The sequence below is a fragment of the Atractosteus spatula genome, chromosome 15 (genome assembly GCF_055471065.1).
Source record: "Atractosteus spatula isolate fAtrSpa1 chromosome 15, fAtrSpa1.hap1, whole genome shotgun sequence".
In the NCBI taxonomy this organism is placed as follows: Eukaryota; Metazoa; Chordata; class Actinopteri; order Semionotiformes; family Lepisosteidae; genus Atractosteus; species Atractosteus spatula.
Window position 1 is genome coordinate 23,266,644 of NC_142720.1, and position 19,742 is coordinate 23,286,385.

A 19,742-nucleotide genomic window follows, 5' to 3' on the forward strand; every position below is an offset into this window, starting at 1 on the left:
AATGATCAATGGAAACCCAATAACATTAGCCTGACATATAACAGTTGTTCGGCTTAATATTGCAGTACTTGTCAATGTCGTGGTGCTTGCTGTTGTTATGCTTACTGAAGTTCACCGAGACAGAATATCTCCCTTGATATTAAAATACAGAGAAGAGTAAGCAATGTATAGGGTTCATGCTCACAATGAAGAGGGAAAATAAAATACATATATAAATAAAATCATAAATCATAAAATACATGGATTTGTTTTTCATTGCAACCTAAATATATGGCAATACAATTAAATACTGAAACACTATCTAAAAATAGTATGTACTGATATATTAGTATATCAGTATACAGTGTGTCAGTATAGCATATACTGATATACAAGTACTATATAAATACTAAAATACTGACCTTTTCTGAGTCAATGGCTTCTATTACAGAAATTCTCCTTTCTGATGACGTTTTGCAAACTTCAGAGAAAGCCTGCTGCAAATCTGCAGAGACCGTTTCCAGATCTCTACGTATTTGTGTGGGAATGCGCTCATTAGCAGACCTTAGTAATTGTTCCGCTGCCTTCAAATCGGTAGTTAGCGTGCCAGCCAGTGCAGAAAGCTGAGATTCTAGCCACTAAAAACAGAGAATGCAAGCTTCAATAGCAGGTTTACAGCCAACTTATTATTGAAGAAGAGAGTTTCACTAAAGACAGCTTGTGGGTCGCACATGCAAACTGGGTGATTTTCATCACAAATAAGAATGTAAACAGTGGTGTTTTTGCTGCTATTATTTTTTTTCTATTAATATTTAAGCCACCCCCTCATACAAAGCTGGCTTTTTAAAAGCAGTTAGTAAAATTCTGGCACTAATCAACTCGTAACAAACCAACCTGAGATTCTTCAAGTTGTACTTTGAGAGCCTCCAAGCTGTTGCTCAAGGGGCCTTGGCTTTCCAGGTCATTTTTCATGTCTTCCAGAACATCTGAATGATCCTGAAGTCTCCCAACATTTTCCAGAAACATTTGTGTAGTACTGGGTGTCTGTAAAAACAATTTATTTTTTAACATTGTCACCTTTGAAATCTTGTTTTATATATGCTACAATTGAGTTCCCACTGCATTCATCTGCACAAGCCAGTTTCAGCGGGACACTTACTTGCGGTGTGCTGTCAGACTCATTGCTGTTGTCTGCAGTGAGGTCACCCTCAGGCAAGACAATATGAATGCTGTCGTTCGGTGGACTGGAGCTGCACTGCTCTAGCTGGCAATGTCTTCTGTCTTCTGCAGTGGAGACCGCTCTCTCTCTTTTAGCAACAGGAAGGTTAGGGCTTCCATCTTCACAAATTCCATTCCCCACCATATTGCTGAGCTCATCAGCTACTTCTCTGATCATCGCAGGGTCTTCAGCAGGGGATGCAGCCTGAAACATCTGCAGCAGCTGTGACTGGATTTGTTCTACCACACTAGTGCACTTTGCATCCAGGACTTTCACTTCAGAGGACAGGCTTTCCTTATCTCCCAGCTGCTCACGGGACTTTGACCGGAGGGCCTCTTGTTTTAGCAAGTCAAGCAGCAGGTCAGGACTCTTGCTGTTGATGTGACTGAAAGGCATCTCTTTCTGCTCAATACCTGAAGCTGAACTGTCACCAATTCTTCCACTGGAATCCTGGGCGTTTTTTATCATGCTGATTATGTCCTCAATGATTTGGGTTTCTGCTTTGTGTAAAACATGAACATCTGCATTTTCTGCTTTCATTTTCACCAGTTCCTGCAGCCTTGACCTTAATGCACTGGAAAAATCTGACGTTTGTGGTGCAGCAAAGTCATCTCCATCCACACCATGATCCGGAACGGGATTCACAGATGAAATGCTATTTTCACCAAAAATACAGCTCACTGTGGATGCTTTGAGCGTGGAACTGTCTAACTCAAAGCCCATTTTATTACTGTCATTTTTTAAGGTGCCTGCATCTGCTGTGTGTTCTGCTTTGGAGCCAGGCAGAAATTCAGTGGTGCATACTGAGCTGTTTTTTTCAGAATCAAGAGTTTCTTTGAAGACATCCTTCAAACAGTTGTCTCTCACACTGTTTAACGTTTCACTCTCAGGAGAACCTTCTTCGTATTGTTGAGAGCATGCCTCTGAGAAATTTCCATGGTGCTGTAAAAGACTATCATTCTCTTGCCTTGTACTTTCTGATAGACTGAAGTCAGAGGCAACAGGAATGTTGTCACAGATTTTTATGACATGACCCACTGCCTCTGTCTGAGTACACTCTTCTGGAGCAGACATCATTTCATCTGAGGTGCACTCGACACCATCCTTGACCCTTTCCTGAATGTTACCTCGTTCACACTTTGTACCTTGAACCCATGAAAACAGATTACTAGTTTGCAAGTGGGATGTGTCAGTGCAGAGTTCACCACCTCTCACTCCTGCTTCAGGGTCAGCTAAAAGAGGGGGTGAATTCCTTTCAGAGGGGGAAATGTTTTTCTGTTCTGACTCCATTGCAGCATTTCTGAATGGACTGGAATTGTCCCTGAAGTTGTCCATGTGATTGCCTTCAGACAAGGCATCTTCATGTGAGACACAGGACACACCTGATGTCCTCTGAATCGGGACTCTAGACTGTTCTGTAATGGATGCACTACACCTCTTTCCAGACACTGCATCAGATTGACTAACACCTACTTGACTGGTATATGGGACACTGCTTTCATTGACTGACTTTTCACCAGCACTTTGTTGCTCTGATGTTGCATTCTTCCGTAAGTCTTTTTGATTAAGACTTAAATCAGAAGAATGTAAAGTATTGCAGAGTACTTCCTTGTTCAGGTTTGAAATTTCTGTTTTAAACTGTTCATCAGTCAAGTCTTCATTTATTAAGCCATGCTGTAGAGCATTTTCTGCAGACAAGCACTGACCTGAAGCATGCTGTGTAATATCACCCGTCTCTAACTGTTTGGAACAAATGGACCGAACTGTTTCCTTATCAAGAATTCCTTTGCTCATAGCTTCTGGAAAAAACAAATCTTCACTGTGCTGAGTATTGGCGGCACCAGATATTTTCATCTGAAAATTTATCTGTTTCATCTCTTCTGGTTCATTTATGCTTTGATGTGCACTTTTTCCTTCAGTTTTTGCAAAAATGTCAGCATGTTGCTTGTCTTTCACTTCAAGGTTAGCTGTTGTAATCTCTGGTTTCCCGTTTTCCTGTTTAGGATCCACACACCCATCAGAAATCACCTGTCCTTTGAACAGCATATTAGCACTGACATCATCAAGATGACCGTGACCTATTGCTTGAGCAACACTCCTACCTGGGTCAATTACAAGACCAGTAGCCTTTTCAGATTTTAAAAGATTCTCAGTGACATTTTTATTTATCAAACCTTGTGGCAATGCCTCACAAACTGTAACAGTTTTTCCAGCATTTGAGTCACAGGGACCACCCAACTGCTCGACAACCTGAGGAACAATGTGAGGTGGTATTAAACCACTAGCCACAGCTTCCATAAGTGACGCGTTTGTGCCCGACTGCAGATTAAAGATTCTTCCTTCCTGTACCTGCAGAGTTAAAATATCTCTTGCTGTCTCCTCATCAATAAGCCCCTTTTCAAGGGCTCCGCTAAGACTGTACCGCTTTCCAGACGTAACATCCAAAATCCCACCTTCTTCCACCTGAACTTTCAAAAGCTGAGCTGCAAAGTGTCGCTCCGACTGCTGCTGTCTGGATCTCTCCGTAAGGATGTGCACCTCTTTGTTTTTCACATTTATGCTCGATGTCCCAGGCAATGTCAAACTCTGAGACATGTCTATTGCTTGGTCTGAATGCTCTAAGCCAGCCAGGGCTTGGGCTTGCTGCAGATCTGTTTCTCCAGAAACAATTTCCCTTGAAAACAAAATATCAACAGTTTCCTCAGGAATGTCTGTGCCCTTTGTCTCAGGTTCCGTGATTCTCCCACTTCTCACGTCTGTTTCTGTGATGTCACGTGTGTTTGATGGCTCACTGTGTCGCATATCGGGTTCATCTAGAACGGTTATATCCACAGATCTATTTTCAGGTGTTATTTGCTCATTATCAGTTAAGAGGTCACCCTCCTCAATGTAAAGCGTAGTTCTAGGCAGATCAGAAACTGAATCAGGCCTTGTCAGCCCTGATAAAGTCATTTTATCATTGCCACCAGAATTAAGATCTATTTCCAAACCAACATCACTGTAATTCTTCTCCCCTACACTACACGTTGTGGCCTCTGTGTCACAAACATTTTCTTCAGTCGAAAGAAAAGAATGCCAACCTGAAGTGTGTTGCTTCTGTTCAACTCTTAAACTATCTTCCTTAGGTGGCAAATTATGTTTGATGTGCATATTATCTAGGATAGTTTCAGTAGACTGTTGAACATCACTGTAATTCTCAGGGGATGAAACGACGTTACACAGAATATCATGCTCCTGTTCTCTGTTTGGCTCTTCAATATTTTCTGCAAAAAGATGAGTCATTTTTGTCAATTGCCCATCATATATCAGTAGCCTCTGTCCTGATTTGGGATCCATGTAACTGTTCATCATGATGTATGAAATAAATAATTCCTTGGCTTCTGTGGGTGATGGACAATTTTTTTCCAGTTCTGAAATTTCAATATCTTGTGAGGACTGTTGTGGTCCTTCAATCTGAACCTCACGAAGAGACAACCATGATGAAATTTTATTGTTTAAATCTTCTATATTAGGAAAAACATCGGGTATTTCTATAGACATTAACACATTAGCTGTAGTCCTGTCTATTAAACCTTCCTTTGCTGCATCTTCAATACCAACTACCTCTGAGTTCTCGGGAATATAAAAGGCTGCTATTTTTTGCCTGTTATTTAGCAGTTTATAAGTGAGCTGGTTTGGAATCACCTCATGCTGTAGTGAGGTTGACACTGTTAATATTTCACCAGAATGAGGCCAGATAAATCCCATAAATCCCTTCTGCTTTTCCAGCACTAGGAGAGCACTGCTAGAGCTGATTAAATTGCATTGAACAGCTTCATCAACAGTTAATCTATCCCCTGTGTGAGGGTTGACAATTCCTCCATTTTGTGCCTGATAGCTCAGAATTCCAGAGGCAGTATCTTGATCAATCAGGCCTTCGTTCAAGGCTTCTTCTAAACTGAGTTTGTGTCCTGTTTTGGGGTCAACTAATCCTCCTGCAAATAGCTGAGCTCCCAGCAGCCTGAACATTGTCTCTCGATCTATGAGGCCTTCATGGACAGCCCTTAAAATGCTGATCTCTCTGCCCGATTTCAGAGCAATTTTACCATCTCTACCTTTCTTCACCGGCAACAAACGCAGACCAGTCTCTTCATAAGTGACGCTTCTCTGAATGAGCTGCACAAGCGAAACCTTTTCCGCAGTGTTGGGATCAATCAGATCCTTCCATGTGTTTTGTCTTTCAAGAATCTTGATGAAGAGAGGTGGTGGAATCATCCCTTTCTGGAAAGCCTTCTCCAGACTCAGGACGTCCCCTGTATAAGTCACTCTTAGTCCCCCTGATGCCAGCTTAATCTCGATCACCTTAATAGCGAGCTGTTCTGATATAGCACCTGCTTTAAAGGCAGCTACTACTGGAAGTGGCTCTGATGAATACTGTGCATTCATAATCAACCTGTTAGCTTCATTTAGCTTTTGCAATTGCAAATAAACCTGTTCATCCACCAGACTGTGCTTAAAAGCATCTTCCAAATCCAAACACATCCTGAATTCAGGAAGAATCAGTCCAGAGGTAATCAGTTGGGCCTCAAGAAGTCGGATTCCAGTTGTATAGTCAATTAAGCCTTTCTGCACAGATCGACATACAGAATATACAGCTCTGCTCTCCAGATCTATGATGCCTTCAATGGTTTGAAAGTCCTGCAAAAAACACAATGGATGCTCCATAATTATGTACTTATTGTTCATAGTATTTAGAGAAATGTGAATAATTAAATGTTGATATTGATGGATATGAACAGTAGAAACAAGTACTTACCAACAGCAAAAGCATACGAAAGTTAGCAGTTCATACACAAAAGTGAAAGTCTGTGTCAGTGTTTCAACAGCAAGAAGAAGGGACACAAAAAAGCTGGCATGCATCTGTGAACAGAATTTTCCACATCTTGCAAAAACACAGTTAGTCAGAGACAGAACATATTAAAAGCATTGTTTTAGTCAAATGTACACCTGTGAAGGTAAAATCCTCAGGCTGTGATTGAGTGGTTCTGCTATGAAAAGTTAGAATGTGGGTGGAATTAGACGCCCATGCTATGCATGTTTACAGCACACTCTGATTTCAAATACATCTTATGAAAAAACTTCCAACATTTTTAAGGAACACACAGACTCAGAAAAAAAACAAAAATATAGTATCTTTCCCCCATATTCTATCATCTTTTGTAACAGCATTGGTGTGACTTAACCATTAGGGTGAACGTGACAAAAACTTGCCATCTCATGCAGTAGACCACACTGACAAGAAAAACTGTTAGTCATTTACCATGCAGTGAGACACTGTCTCTCTGGTTGTTTCTTCTTATTCCAAGTGTTTCCAGGACAGGCCACGTGTCAAGGAAGGCCTGACTGACACTGTGGCATCTTACCTGTTCAGCTGGCAGACTCTGCTGTGCTTGAAGCTGGCCAAGGCCCTGCTGAGACAGGTCACTGTACGCCTGCTGTAAAGACCTCAGTTGCTCTTTGGTTTCTTGCCTTTCTTCCTCTGACATTCTGTGATAAAATAAAATGAGAAAACAGAGTACAAAGCAGATTTAGTCTTAACCTGTCTTTGTGATGGCCAAGGAAAATTATTCTCCTTACTGTTGATGTGCACTACAATATTACTACAATAATACAATTTTATTATTCTTATTAACCATTTTCTAACAACTTTTTCAAAAGCAGGGCTATTTCTTTCAGAAGACACTTGACCTACCAGCATGCCTTTGACTGTGGGAGGAATTAGGAGCACCCAGAGGAAACCCACATGAACATGGGGACACCATACAAACTCCACACAGACAGCACCTCGAGATTCAAACCCAACCGGGCCCAAACTTGCTAAGTTAGCAATGCTAATCACCATGCCATTGTTGTTCTTTTTATTATTATTAATAATAAAATAATAATCATAATAATAATAAATAATAATAATAAAATACCAACAAGCCATGAGGCAGGATTGGAGAGGTTTCAGACTCAGAACTGGAACAATGACAGTTTGATCTTTATCTCATGTTTTACAGCACTTTTCTGTTGAAGGAAGCAGTGGATGTTGCATCGAGTGTCATCCGCAAAGCACAGGGGAGAAAACTCACTTGTCACTGTGTTTAGCCAGAAGCACACGAGTGCTGTTCAAAGCCTCAGCAATTTGTTCTTTCTTGGCTGCCATTTCTTCTGCTGAGACCTGCAATAACAGAGGGAACAGAAGCAAATCAGAACTGGATCTGCATCCCATATACTGTACAACCTAATCACTTCAACTAGACCACCACGCAGCTGGTAACACAGAGCCGGACTCTGGGAAAACCCTTCTATCTGATGAGTTTAACAGGTTTACAAATTAAAACAATACATATGAATATCTGTTTGGTTTCTGAATACAAAAATCTAGAATGTAAAGAAAAGATTCAATTTTGAGATTCCTTGCTATCAAGTATGAATGCAGAAACATAGATGGAACCTCAAAATGAAACACTTTCAATGTCAATATTAAGTGCTAACGACACAGCTGTTCTGTTGCTGTTCTGTGTTTCAGCCTTTGCACTTGAAGGAGTTTCCGTGCCTCTGCTGCATGGTGTTCAGTTTCAGAGGCTTTTCAGGTTGAGTACAAGCCAGAGTTACAACTCAGTTTCAGCGCACTTTTAGGGACCTACTGTAGCTCACCACTAGATGTGCTGCTTGTCACACACGGTATACAGGCTCGATTCTCTTTTCCCTCTGATCATGCTACTTCATCTCAGTTTTTGGAAACTTGAAACCACTTATTAATGTCTGTCATATGCAAAATACTTTTACAAATCTTTTACATGGCTTGTCATTTACATCCACAACACAGCAAACACTGCCCGGAAGAATTTCATGACGACATCTTCGCAGCAGGATCTTTTCACCCAATTCTCTTTATCTGTGAGCCTTCGCCTGGGATCTCCACAGACTGTTCCCTAGTCCATATAATTATTATGGTTGTTATTGTCATTATTATTAGAGGAATTATTATTATTATTATTATTATTATTATTATGTTGCTGTTATTATTTCTATAATTTTGAATTATTTTATTATATTTAATGAATCATTTTATTTGTTACTATAGATTTTTTTTGCAATTCTGAAGTATAATTGCATTTTTCCCCCATGAACTCTGGTACAGTCAAATGTTAATTGATGGAAAAATACAATCAAATAAAGGAAACCTTTTCATCCTATGGCAAACATTTGCTTCCTCCATATGAACAAATCTCGAAGAGGTTTATTTCTGTTCACAGCATCTCCCAGTGAAAACTGTTTCTTTCATCATAAAGACAGGTTTCATCACTATAAACTATCCAAATTATCAAAAAGCTGATATTAGTGACTTTCTGACCACATTTATGGTCAAAAAGATGCATTTAACCAACTATAGTTGTTTTATAACTATCCAAAATGTTTATTTAAATACTCCTTCTTAATTAAGGTAACTATGTCTTATTGACTGTTTGTAACAATATGAAATGAGCGCCCCAGTGCTCAGCAGGCAGAGACTCGTCTCCTCTTCAGTGACCTGAATACTGCCAAAGCCCACATGGGGATTATATAACACAGACAAAGGAATTGTTTCTTGTAGTCACCCTACTGATGCGCCAACACAACTTTTTCCAATAGTAAGAAGATCATTAAGATGATCAATACCATGTGTCAGTTTTGTGTGATGTAAAAGTGAATATGGAATAAGGAATAAAATATACACTTTTAAGGAGTGAGAATTCGGAGTCTCATTAACTTTCATTAGAAACTCAATATTTTATCCGGTACTACATATATACTGCATGTGTTTCCCTAAGGTAGTTCATGACCAGACATCATATTTGAGGTCTCAGGGGTGAGTGATGGAAAATGCAGAAGGGATACTTAAGAGCGTTACACTCAACAATATCTTCATTTTTTGGGGGGATAGTTTCTTCCACCTTCACACTTCTTGGCAATCCAGTGGAGAAATCTTATTAAGGGATGTTTCTGTTAACATGGCTAGATAGCAGACCAAAGAGAATCTGAACAGAAACATGACACACAAAATGCATAATTATATGAAAAGTCCACAGACGAAGATATAAACACTGTGTGTAGGGAGGGACTTCATATACTGAGTTCCGTGTTTTATATTATTGAAGTAATTAATGGAATATACACAGAGCTTCAAGTGAAAGAATTTATAAAATTGATATAATCTGTTTCTCTGAACACTGTTAAGTATCCAATTTGTTCCTTCAAAGAGCAGCCAGTAAAAGCACATGCTTCACTTCGTTTAGAAACCTGATAGGAGCAGGGAGCAGAGGGTCAGTGTTTGTCTAAGGAATTTAGTGTTTTATTACCTGGGGCTTACTAGAAGTCTCTCTTGTGCCAGTTTTGCCATCTTGAAAAGCCTTGTCTTCTTTACCCTGGCATGTTTTCGCACCGGATACCCAGTTTAACAGTTTGCTAACTTTCTCATTGTGCTCTTTCTTCTCCTCCTCTACTGATTTCTGAGATTCAGGAAGAAAATCAAAGCACCAATTAGGCAGGGAATGCTGTTTTACTCGATGCAAGCAGGTTTATAAAATCAACAGGAAACGAACGTGGACACCCGCCACCAACCTAGAAAACGAAAATAATTTTTAAAAGGCAAACCTCCCAGCCAGTACTGTTTAAAATGCTTTTTTTTGGCATAAAACATTTTTTTTTACTTGATGAAAGTTTCAATTGATGAGAGAGAGACAGGAGCTGAGAAACATATAGCTATATACAGTATCATACACATCAGACAGATGAGTAGAAACAAAAGGTTACTGCTTATGTCCTTATTCTGGAGTGCTTTCAGTTTGTCCTTAAGCAATTTTTGAAATACCATGCATAAAACCAACAATAAACATAACATTTCTTTTTATTTACATAAAGCAGGCATCCTGTGTCACAATACATTTAGCAATACACAAAATGCCTTTTCATTGAGACAATGTTTCACTTTAGAAGTACATTGCGATTGATACTCAGCAGTTTTAAATGACTGCAAAAGAACTAAAACTATTCAGTAAGAAGATAATTATTTTCAGGTTTTAAATGTGTGTATAGAATAGATCAAATACACATTTTTTTCAGAAACAAACTAATGCATTACACACTTCACCGTTTCTCCTTTACTCTAAAGTCTCTGATGGGATCTACATTTCGAGTTTATTTGCTGGAGCAACAAGACCCAAAAGATGTAATCAGTACGCCCAAATAAAGTACCGAGGAGTCAAACTGCCAACACTGTGAGGTTTAGACGCTTCCAATAATCTCAGCCCAGTGTGAGAGTCAAAAATTCCTTTGTCCAAAGCATCCTTGAAAGATATTTTCCTTTTTGTTTTTGGACATGTTAGGTTTCTTGTGCGAGACTTCTCATCATTCAGCTGCATGGCAGTGGCTGCATCGATGAGGCCGTTCCTGACCGCATCTTCCATCGTGACTCTGGCATGTGTTTCTGGGTGTATCAGTCCACCACTCAAAGACTGAAATTCCAGGTACCTGAAACCAACGTCTTTGCTGAACAGGTTCATTTGCATCGCTTCTGCCAAGGACAGGGCCTTCTTGGTTTGGGGGTGGACAACGCCAGTGTAGGCTTGCTCGGCTTGCTGGATTTGACGAGCTAAAGTCTCATCCAGGAGGCCACGCCGGAGAGCCTCAGGGATGGCAAACGTGTGTCCTGTGGATGGATCAAGAATGCCCCCAGTGCAGGCTTGAGCCTCCAGAAGCCTCACAGCGGTGAGTCTGTCAAGAAGATTTTGCTGCAGAGCTTTCAGAATTGAAATGCGTTTGTTGGCAGTGGAGTCCCACACTCCAGCAATAGGACTGTTTGGATCCTGAGGCACAGTGTGCCTTGTGATCAGTGTGTCAGCGAGCTCATTGATTGTTATTCTACCATCTTTATAGCTGTTCCATTCTGTGTTCCCAATGATCCCCTTTCCAATAGCATCTTTGATACAAAACTGCCGTCCACTTTTGCTGTCGGTCAAAAAGTGTAACGGCGCTCCGCTTGCATCTAAAGTAGAAGTTTCTTTCCAATCACTCTCCTCTCCTGAGAGGTCCAGGTATGTCTTTTTGTCAATGTGTTTATTTCGATAGGCCTCATATGTTGTCATCTCTGTGCCTGCCCTGCTGTTGATGACAGAAGTTCTAGGACCCTTGTCTGGAGAGACACGTGTGATATGCCTGTTGCCGCAGGGCAAGAGGAAAACTCCGCCATCAACATCAAATACACACATCTTGATCAGTTCAAGGTAGTACATCGTCTGCCCTGTGTCTGGATTGTGAAACCCTTTAGGATTGCTTATTGGCTCGTACAGGTGCTGCAGAGTGGCCCTGTTTAAAATGCCCAGATCGACTGCGAGATTTGGAGGCAGCCGAATGCTCCTCTGTGGGTCAATCACTCCCCCTGTTGCTATTTGCACTTCGATGATTTTCTTGCCCCTGTGCCTTTCGAGAAGCCTGTGTTCTATTGCTTGAAACACTGACAGCGTTTTACCAGCATGCAAATACCCAGTGACTGCCTTCTCAGCTTCTAGCAGCTTGTCTCTCAAATCTTCCTCGATGACGCCATACTTAAGTGCTTCCTCAACTGAATATTTCTTGCCTGAAATTGGATCGATTATGAACCCTGCTGCTGCTTGTGCTTCAAGATACTCAGTAGCATAAGCTTTGGCTATGAAGCCTTGAGTGGCTGCCTCCAGAAATGAAACCTTTTTCTTATTCGATTCTAAGTATAGCCCAGCTATGGCCGACTTTCTGCTCATAAAATCTTCAAGAGACATCTGTACCTCTTCAACCGTCTTCAGGCCTAATTCTAGTTTTTGGATTATGTCGTTGTCTAGGAGTTTGGCTTCAATCAGCTGTCTGGCACTAACGCCATACCTGAGCCCTTGGAATTTGAATTTGTCTTCTCCCCTAGTCAGGTTCCAGTCATCCCTTTTCACCAAATCTCTCTGAGCCTGAGAAGATTCTGCTATCTGGGGGGTTCTCAGGTCTTGATAGTGAGATGAGAAAGCGTCTGTAGTGTTCTGGCTGCTGGTATTCTTTATGATCGCCAACGAGTGTGCCATGTCAGATGTAGAGCTTTTGTTTGTGAGCATATATTCCATTTGTGTGTTCACGGAGTTGGAGTCTCCATGCAGGTTCTTGTTTTCTATAACCTGCGATGTCTGAAAACTGTACGAATTTGCAAGGATGTTAAGCACAGGCTCTGGCTCTGTGCGTCGGACTTTCAGGAGATCCTGTTCATTGCAAACATTCTCCTTTCCTTGCTGTGACAGTCTCAATTCTTCCATCAGCTTATTCTTCTCCAGTTTAGCAATCTGCAGATATGAAATTTTAAGAACTATTAAACCACTAAACATGTGCATTCTGGCTATATGCATATACTGAACTAAAAAACAGACCTTTCAAGATCAATAACTTACACAGTATGTACAAAAAATGTTGGATTTGAATATATATCTTTAGAAGTGCATCATTTGATAAAGGAAATTGCTGTCTCATAAAATCTAGATAGAAATAGAATACTATATTTTTCAAGGACTTAAAAAACATACACCAGTATTTTACTCTTTCTTTAGATAATGACGGATGACTGTATTTTAAATAAAGATACATCTCAATGGAGTCATATACAGTTGATCGTGGTAACACTTATTAAAACTTAATAACTTAAGACATACTTGCAAAAAACTGTACTTGTAGTTTGCAACATAATGGTATGAAATATTCAAAAGTATGTTTGTGTATATACCTCCAAGGATAGTTTAATTTTCCTTAATTCCTCTTCCTGTTTTAGCTTCAACTCTTCATTAGATATCACAATTTGCTTTGTTATTTGCAGTTCATTTCTCAGGGTCCCAACTTCCTCATCAGCTTTCTGCAAAATCATTGTTTCCTTGGAGCTCTGAAGATTTCTTTGATTCAGACTCATCTCCAGTTCTTTAGCCTTCTTATTTTCTGCACTTACTGCTGCCTCAAGCTTGGATACCTTTTCCTGCAGGCTGCCTATCTCCTTCTTATAGCTAGCAATCTGCTCTTTGAGAGAGCGAACTTCTTTTTCTCCCATCACTTGCTTTCTTTCCATCTCGGCTAATGTGTGTTTAAGCCTCGAATTCTCCAGAGTGGTTTCTTTTCGGATACTGTCCGTCTGAGTGACGTTAGCTTTCAATTTGACTTGCTCATTCTCTAATTCGGCGATGTAGGTTTTTGCATTCATGAGCTCGCGGTTTGTCGTGGTCCGGTCTTTCTCTGCTTGTCCGACCTTCACACGCAACGCATGCAGTTCCTGCTCAGCCTCCTGCTTCTTCTTCGCCGTGTTCTGATTGAAGGCTTTCAGCTGTTCGATCTCTTGCCGGAAATACCTGACTTCCCTTTCAGCAGTTTCTGTGCTCTGTAAATGCTCTCTTGACTTCTTATCAAACTCCAGTTTCGCAGCAGACTCTTTTAATTTCAGCTTCTGCTCCATTTCACTTTGAAACAACTGCAGCTGCCGTTCATGAGCCTTCTTCTGTGACTCAAGTTTGCTTTTCAATTCCTCCAGCATCTTCTTGCAGTTCTCCAGTTGTTCTTCCTGTTTTTGGGATTTCTGCTGATCGGCTATGCCTTCTTTCTGCCTTTGTTTGATGTCTTCCTGAGCTCTCTCCAATCTCTCCTTTAACAAAGTCACTTCAGTCGCCAGTGACTGGGCTTTCTCTATAGCAGCGGTCTTCTCCTTCTGAACGGCTAAAATTTCCATTTTTAAATTTGATATGGATTTTTCAGAGCTTGTGTTCATTTCTTTCATTTTCATTCTACATTTTTGTAGTTCATTTTCAAGCTCTTTAATTTTAGAGCTGTTTTTCCGACCCTCTTGGCTCTCCCTCTGGAGTTCCTCTTTCAGTCTTTTCAGTTTCATATTCAGCTCGTTGATTTCGGCCTTCTGAGTCTGGACTTTCTGATCAGCCTGCTTCTTCTCCATGTTTACTGTAGTGAGCTCAGACCTTAGGTTTCTGAGTTCTTTCTCATAGCTGGCATTGCTCACGCTAAGAGACTGGATCTTCTGCTGTAGTTCAGCTGTTTTCTTAATTTCATCATTGTAGTCCCTTAATTTAAGCTGAAGTTCGTGTGAAGTTTGGCTTTTCTTCTGCAGCTCATCTTCAATAATTTTTAACTGAGATTTTAAGCTCTCCACCTGGGATTTATAGATGTTATTATGTTGTTCCATGCTACTTTTTTCCATATTGACCTTTTCTAACTCACATTTCACACTCCTCATGGACTGCTCAGTTTCGAGGTTCATGTTTTTCAGCTCTTCCACCTTTTCTTTTAGTTGAATCACCATCCGATTGCTCTTGTCCAGCTCACTTTCAAGGTTTTGGAGTTTTAACTGATTCTCTTGTTCAGCCTTTGACTTCCAGGTATTTTCTTCTTTGGCCTTTTCAAGCAGCTCTCTCATACTATCCATTTCACTTTTGTGGGACTTCAGCTTTTGCTCACTAAAAGCTTTTTCCTGTTTAAGGGATTCAATATTAATCTTCAGGTTTCTGATATCACTGTCTAATTTGACGTTTATTCTTGTGAGTTCATTAATCTTAAGTTTGAGTTTATCACCTTCAGCCTGTTTGCTTAAGAGCTCATCTTCTAAATATCTTGTTTTCTGGTTACTCTCCTGTTCAATAGAGTTTATCTGAAGCAACTTTTCTCGCTTTATTTTTAGCTGGTCCTTCAGTCCCTCTACCTCTGTCTTGTAGAAAAGGGCTTCTTGTTCCAAGGAAGTCTTGTCCCGCTGAAGAGTTTTGATTTCTTCCTGGAAGCGGAAAACAGATTTCTTGAGTTCATTAGCCTCCTGCCTCGCCTCTTCAGATCTCTGTTTAGAGTTATTCCTAAGTGACTCTGCTTCCAGCTGGAGCTGCTTGAGCTTTGTGTTTGCAGCTTCCATGAGCTCTTTAAAACGCTGCGCCTTTTCCTCTGCCGCGTGTTTTTGCAGCATGAGGGAGTTCAGTTCAGTTTTCAAGTTCTTAATTTCATTTTCAGCTCTCTTCTTTCCCAGTGTGAGCTCCTCAACTTTGTGCTGCAGAGCTTCTGCCTTCCTTGCCTCGGTTTCCTGGTGAGCCAGTACAGCTTCCTTGTCAACGTTCAGATACTGGCTGCTGCTGGGAAAGGAAGACTGCTGGAGGGTCTCCCGCGCAACAGAAAAACGCATCTCACCCTGAAGCATTCTGGCTTCTGATTGCTGAGCAACGTCTTGCTCCAGCTGCCTCAACTGACTCAAGAGCTCTGCTTCTGCAGCTTCTTTGGATTTTAATTCTCCTTCCAAAGCTCTCCTGTGCTGCTCCAGATCCTGGACATCAGTGTCTTTCCTCCTGAGATGGTCTTCCAGCCGCCTCCTGGCCAGCGTGCTCTCCTCAATCTTACTCTTCAGCATCCTCAGGTGCTCTTCCACCGCTGAGCGCTTCGCCTCGGACTGCAGGACGAGCTGGCGCACATAAGCCAGCTCCTGCTCCAGGGCCACCTTGCCTTTCACAGAGGCTTCCAGCTCCAGCCGACACTGCTCTGCTTTGTACTCCGCAGCCGTTTTCTGCAGCTTCAACTCCTCGATCACCTTCTTCTGTTTCTGGATCTCGCCTTCCAGACTTTCTTTCTGATGCGCGGTCTCGGCTAAAGCACCCTCCAGATCCCGCACCTGCTGTCTCAGCCTTAACACTTCTTCGTTACTCATGGCTTTTTGCAGCTCCAGGTTTTCTGACCAGGTTGTGTGGTCGGCTTTGTCCAATGCCTTTTTTCTCTACAATGAAAAATAAAATCACCCAGCTTCCAGGACTTGCGGAGTCTTTAAAGCAAATAAGAATCAGTTCCAAAAGCCGAGAAGAGAAATGTCAACATACTTACTAGGATATGGAGGTTTTGCACCAGAAGCATCCCCAGCCACCTTTTGCCCCATCAAAGCTTCAAAGATTTTCTATTCTCATAAGAAAAGCAACACTATTGCGTCAGAAAATGTTCCTCACCACCAGCAATACAAAAGATTGTGGCTTTTGTATCAGCGTTCAAGTGACTCGCACGCACAATACAGGGGTCATAAATAAAGCTAGAAAGAAACTGAAAGGGCAAGCGCAGGATCCAGGAAAGATCTGGGTTATTCTTAAATTCGTGGTCTTTCAGATAGGAAAAAAGTAAATTAAAAAGACACTCACTGATACACAATCATCAAACAAACAAAAACACAAAACAAATAAGCATTTAGTTATTCGGGTTTGTTAAAAAAACAAGACGTCTGCCTAAACTCTGCTTTAACACTTATAAGCACAAAGTCATATTCACTCCTGTTTCAAAAGGCCATTTTAAAGTAACAGTTTTACCCATTTTCCTTCAGGAGACTTATAAAAAAAACAAAGTTAATGAAAGGAAGAAGGTGCTGTAAAGAAAAATGAGTAAGATATCAAAATAGTTTGAAGTAGATGTATGGGTTTCATGGTTTTCTGCAGGTTTTTAACTCCTATCTTACATAATTCATGGCTGGGAGGTTCCCTTAAACAACAGACTGTGAAGAAAGAAATTCAATTATTCTGTGATTATTAATTTCACCAACACGCATGTGTTTGTTATATACTGCATGAAGAACCTTTACCACCACCAATGATCCAAAATTTCAGCAGGTGATTAAACGCCATTAATTGAAAGAATGATTTTAGTTGTTGAATTTGAAATCAGTACCTCTTCATTTTTGTTTCGCTGTGCATCATTTTCCAGTCTTTGCTGTTCTGTTAATTGTTCTGTGCATTTAGTGATTTCTTGATTATGTTCAAGAGCTGTTAATTTATTCTGAAGCCAATTAATTTCAGCAGCTTTGCTTATAGTTGGATCAGTCAGAAATACTTCCAGTCCATCATCTTCATTCGACTCCCAAACCACCAAGCTTCCCGGTGTACATTGGAGCTTCTCGTGTTTTCCTTTCCTTCCCTTGATCAAGGGATCATTCATCCATAGGCTTGTATGTTCTTCAGCATTTTCATGAAACCTGTGACACCGATGCAATTCCCTGGTCTGCTGTTTGCCATCATCTTCCACTGACAGATAATTATCACTGTAATTATCCCCTGTCACAGTATTTCCTATAGTCTCTTTTAGAATACAGGCTTGCTCACTGGGGCACGCGTCATCTTCCACTGAGGAATATGACCTTGTAAGGGGAGGGGCGCTGGGCTCCCCGTCTTGAAGGGTAGCTTCATCAGAGTCACACTGCTCCTCAACGATTGTTTGAAGCTCAGTCATACACTGCATGAATCGACCCTCACTAGTGCATTCAGTGAATGTGGTATGCTGCCTTTCATTTCCATATCCTGCACCTTGCTGTGTAGCAGCTCTATGTAAACATTCAGAGCCACGACCTGCTCCCTCACAGCCAGCTCCTCCCTGCTCAGCAGCCATCACTCTGTCGGGGGGATCATTTTGATCTTTAGGGCTTGCAGTTAATATGGAGAAGGAAAAACTGCCTTGCCTTTCACCAGAAACTGAACCACCTTCCCATCTTCTAGATTCCTTACTTTCTCTGCCGATTAGACTTTTCTGATAAGGACTCAACTCATCTCCTTCCTCAATAATTTGCAAAATGCTGTCATAGCTAAATGCAGGGCTGCATTCTTGTATTTCAGAAGACAATATTTTGCTCCTGGCTGACCCTATGACCTCCTCAGTCTCTAGTTTCTGTCTGCACACGTAGCTATCAGGGTGCTCTTTCGTGCTGAAAGCAGGAGACTCTTCAAAACTGCTCTCAAAGGCATTGGAAAGGTTGTGGGTGAGAATATGGGGAAAGAAGTTCCTGCGCTGATCAGCATCAAATGACAGTTGAGATGCCCCAGGCTCAGTCTTTATCTCTGCCCTTGAACATACTATGGGCTCAGTGTAAAAACAACCTGTAATGAAAGGCTGTCTATCTTGTTCACTGGGAGAAGAACTGTACATACAGCTTTTTTCTTGTCCTGTTGCTGTACCTTGAATTAATTTCTTAAAATTTCCTGAATGTTCCATGTTTGCTTTTGGAAAAACGGTGGTAAAGTGCAATTGATCTGAATTGGTCTTGACGTTATCCCTTGCAGGAAGATTATTATTTGAACATTCTGATTTGCTTGTGGTTTTGTTTATCAAAGGCAAATCCAAGGCATGCAGTAACTGGTCTGAGGCCGGAAATGGGGATTGCTCTGTGTATTCAGAAAGCAATAAGCAGTCTCTTTTGCTTATGTAAGTTCTACTACGCAAAACACTTTGTGAAGACTCTGTCACCGCAGACCCACTGTTCCCAGCTTCATTGGGAAAATTTTCCATCTCCACTGAAGGGCAGAATTCACCTTCATCAGAAGAATACTGGGCACAACAGCACAAGTTATTGAGTGAGGCATTTTGTTTTCCTTTTTTAAAACTGCAACATCTTACTGCCAGAAATGAAAGAAGGAAAATTGGACAAATGGGATGTCCAAGCTGGATTGACTGGAAAGTTTGAATATATTGTATATATTTAAAATCTTTAAACCTTTGTATATACAGTACTGTATATATATATAGTAAATCTGAATAATCAGATAAAAAGTTGCATTATTTATTTCTAATCATGACAACCTCTATTTTGAAGTATTAAGGAAAGTGAAGGAAATCTGAACAGACAAACATTTGTATGAGATATTGTGTACTTCTTGGAGATATTATTCTGGATTTTACCTGAGATTATAAAAAAGGATCCACTCTGTTACGTACCTAAACACATTTGTATCGTAAAGCTTTTACAACAGTAATTTGAAAGTAATAATCGTGAAAAACAATGAAGCAGTGTATAACTATTTCAGAAGTTTTCATCCTGGTAGAAAGCAATAACTAATACAAGGAATTAGAGCTGCCATGCTGTTAGATTTCAGCAACCATGCAACCATGTTGTTAGTCTGTTCAGAGGAAACAGATGTGTTCAGCAGATGTGCTGAAGAAAGAAGCACATGTTCAGCTCTAAAGCTTGGAGAAGGCTGCATAGACACTTTAAAATGCAGTTAACATTTCTAATATTTTTTTCTGTATTTTACAAAGCATCTATCATATGATATTATAATACATACACATTTCCTGATTAATTCTTTGAGGTTTAATTTTAAACATGCAAAAAAAGCTCCTAAAACTAAATTTCCCCAAATCTGATGAAAAATGCATAAGGCAGCAATCTACTGCAGCCCAAATGACGTATACATGAAGACACTGAATCTCAGTTTATATAATCTGTTATTAGCTTTTCCATTTTATGTCATTTAGATGTCTTCAAGAAAGTAATGTTGCTATGAAGCAAACTATAGAGAAATCCAGTTAATTGATGGACTTTCCTCAGATGTGTTTGACATGTGCTGTATGGTCTTGATAAAAAAAGGATTTAAAGTGTTTCTGAACTGGTCCATCATTAGAGATGTGTAGAAATTTAGCTGTTCATGCATTATAAAATCCTTTGATATCCATGCATGTGTACAATGTCTTTCAAGACAGAGCTAACAGA

At 40.5% G+C, this 19,742-nt stretch overlaps 1 protein-coding gene across 5 annotated transcripts in view; it reads right to left on the bottom strand.

The window, feature by feature from the left end:
- Window positions 1–19,742, bottom strand: part of dst (dystonin) — a 174,784-nt gene that overhangs the window by 65,483 nt on the left and 89,559 nt on the right. For 4 of the 5 annotated variants that reach the window (XM_088933608.1, XM_088933605.1, XM_088933607.1 and 1 more), the window contains exons 29-35: window positions 16,934–18,580; window positions 9,565–9,714; window positions 7,312–7,400; window positions 6,601–6,724; window positions 1,139–5,875; window positions 874–1,023; window positions 402–617 (exon numbers count right to left, since the gene is read on the bottom strand). In XM_088933608.1, the coding sequence (XP_088789734.1) occupies window positions 402–617; window positions 874–1,023; window positions 1,139–5,875; window positions 6,601–6,724; window positions 7,312–7,400; window positions 9,565–9,714; window positions 16,934–18,580 (7,113 nt within the window). The remainder of the gene's footprint in view (window positions 1–401; window positions 618–873; window positions 1,024–1,138; window positions 5,876–6,600; window positions 6,725–7,311; window positions 7,401–9,564; window positions 9,715–16,933; window positions 18,581–19,742) is intronic. The other variant, XM_088933609.1, reaches the window with a different exon arrangement.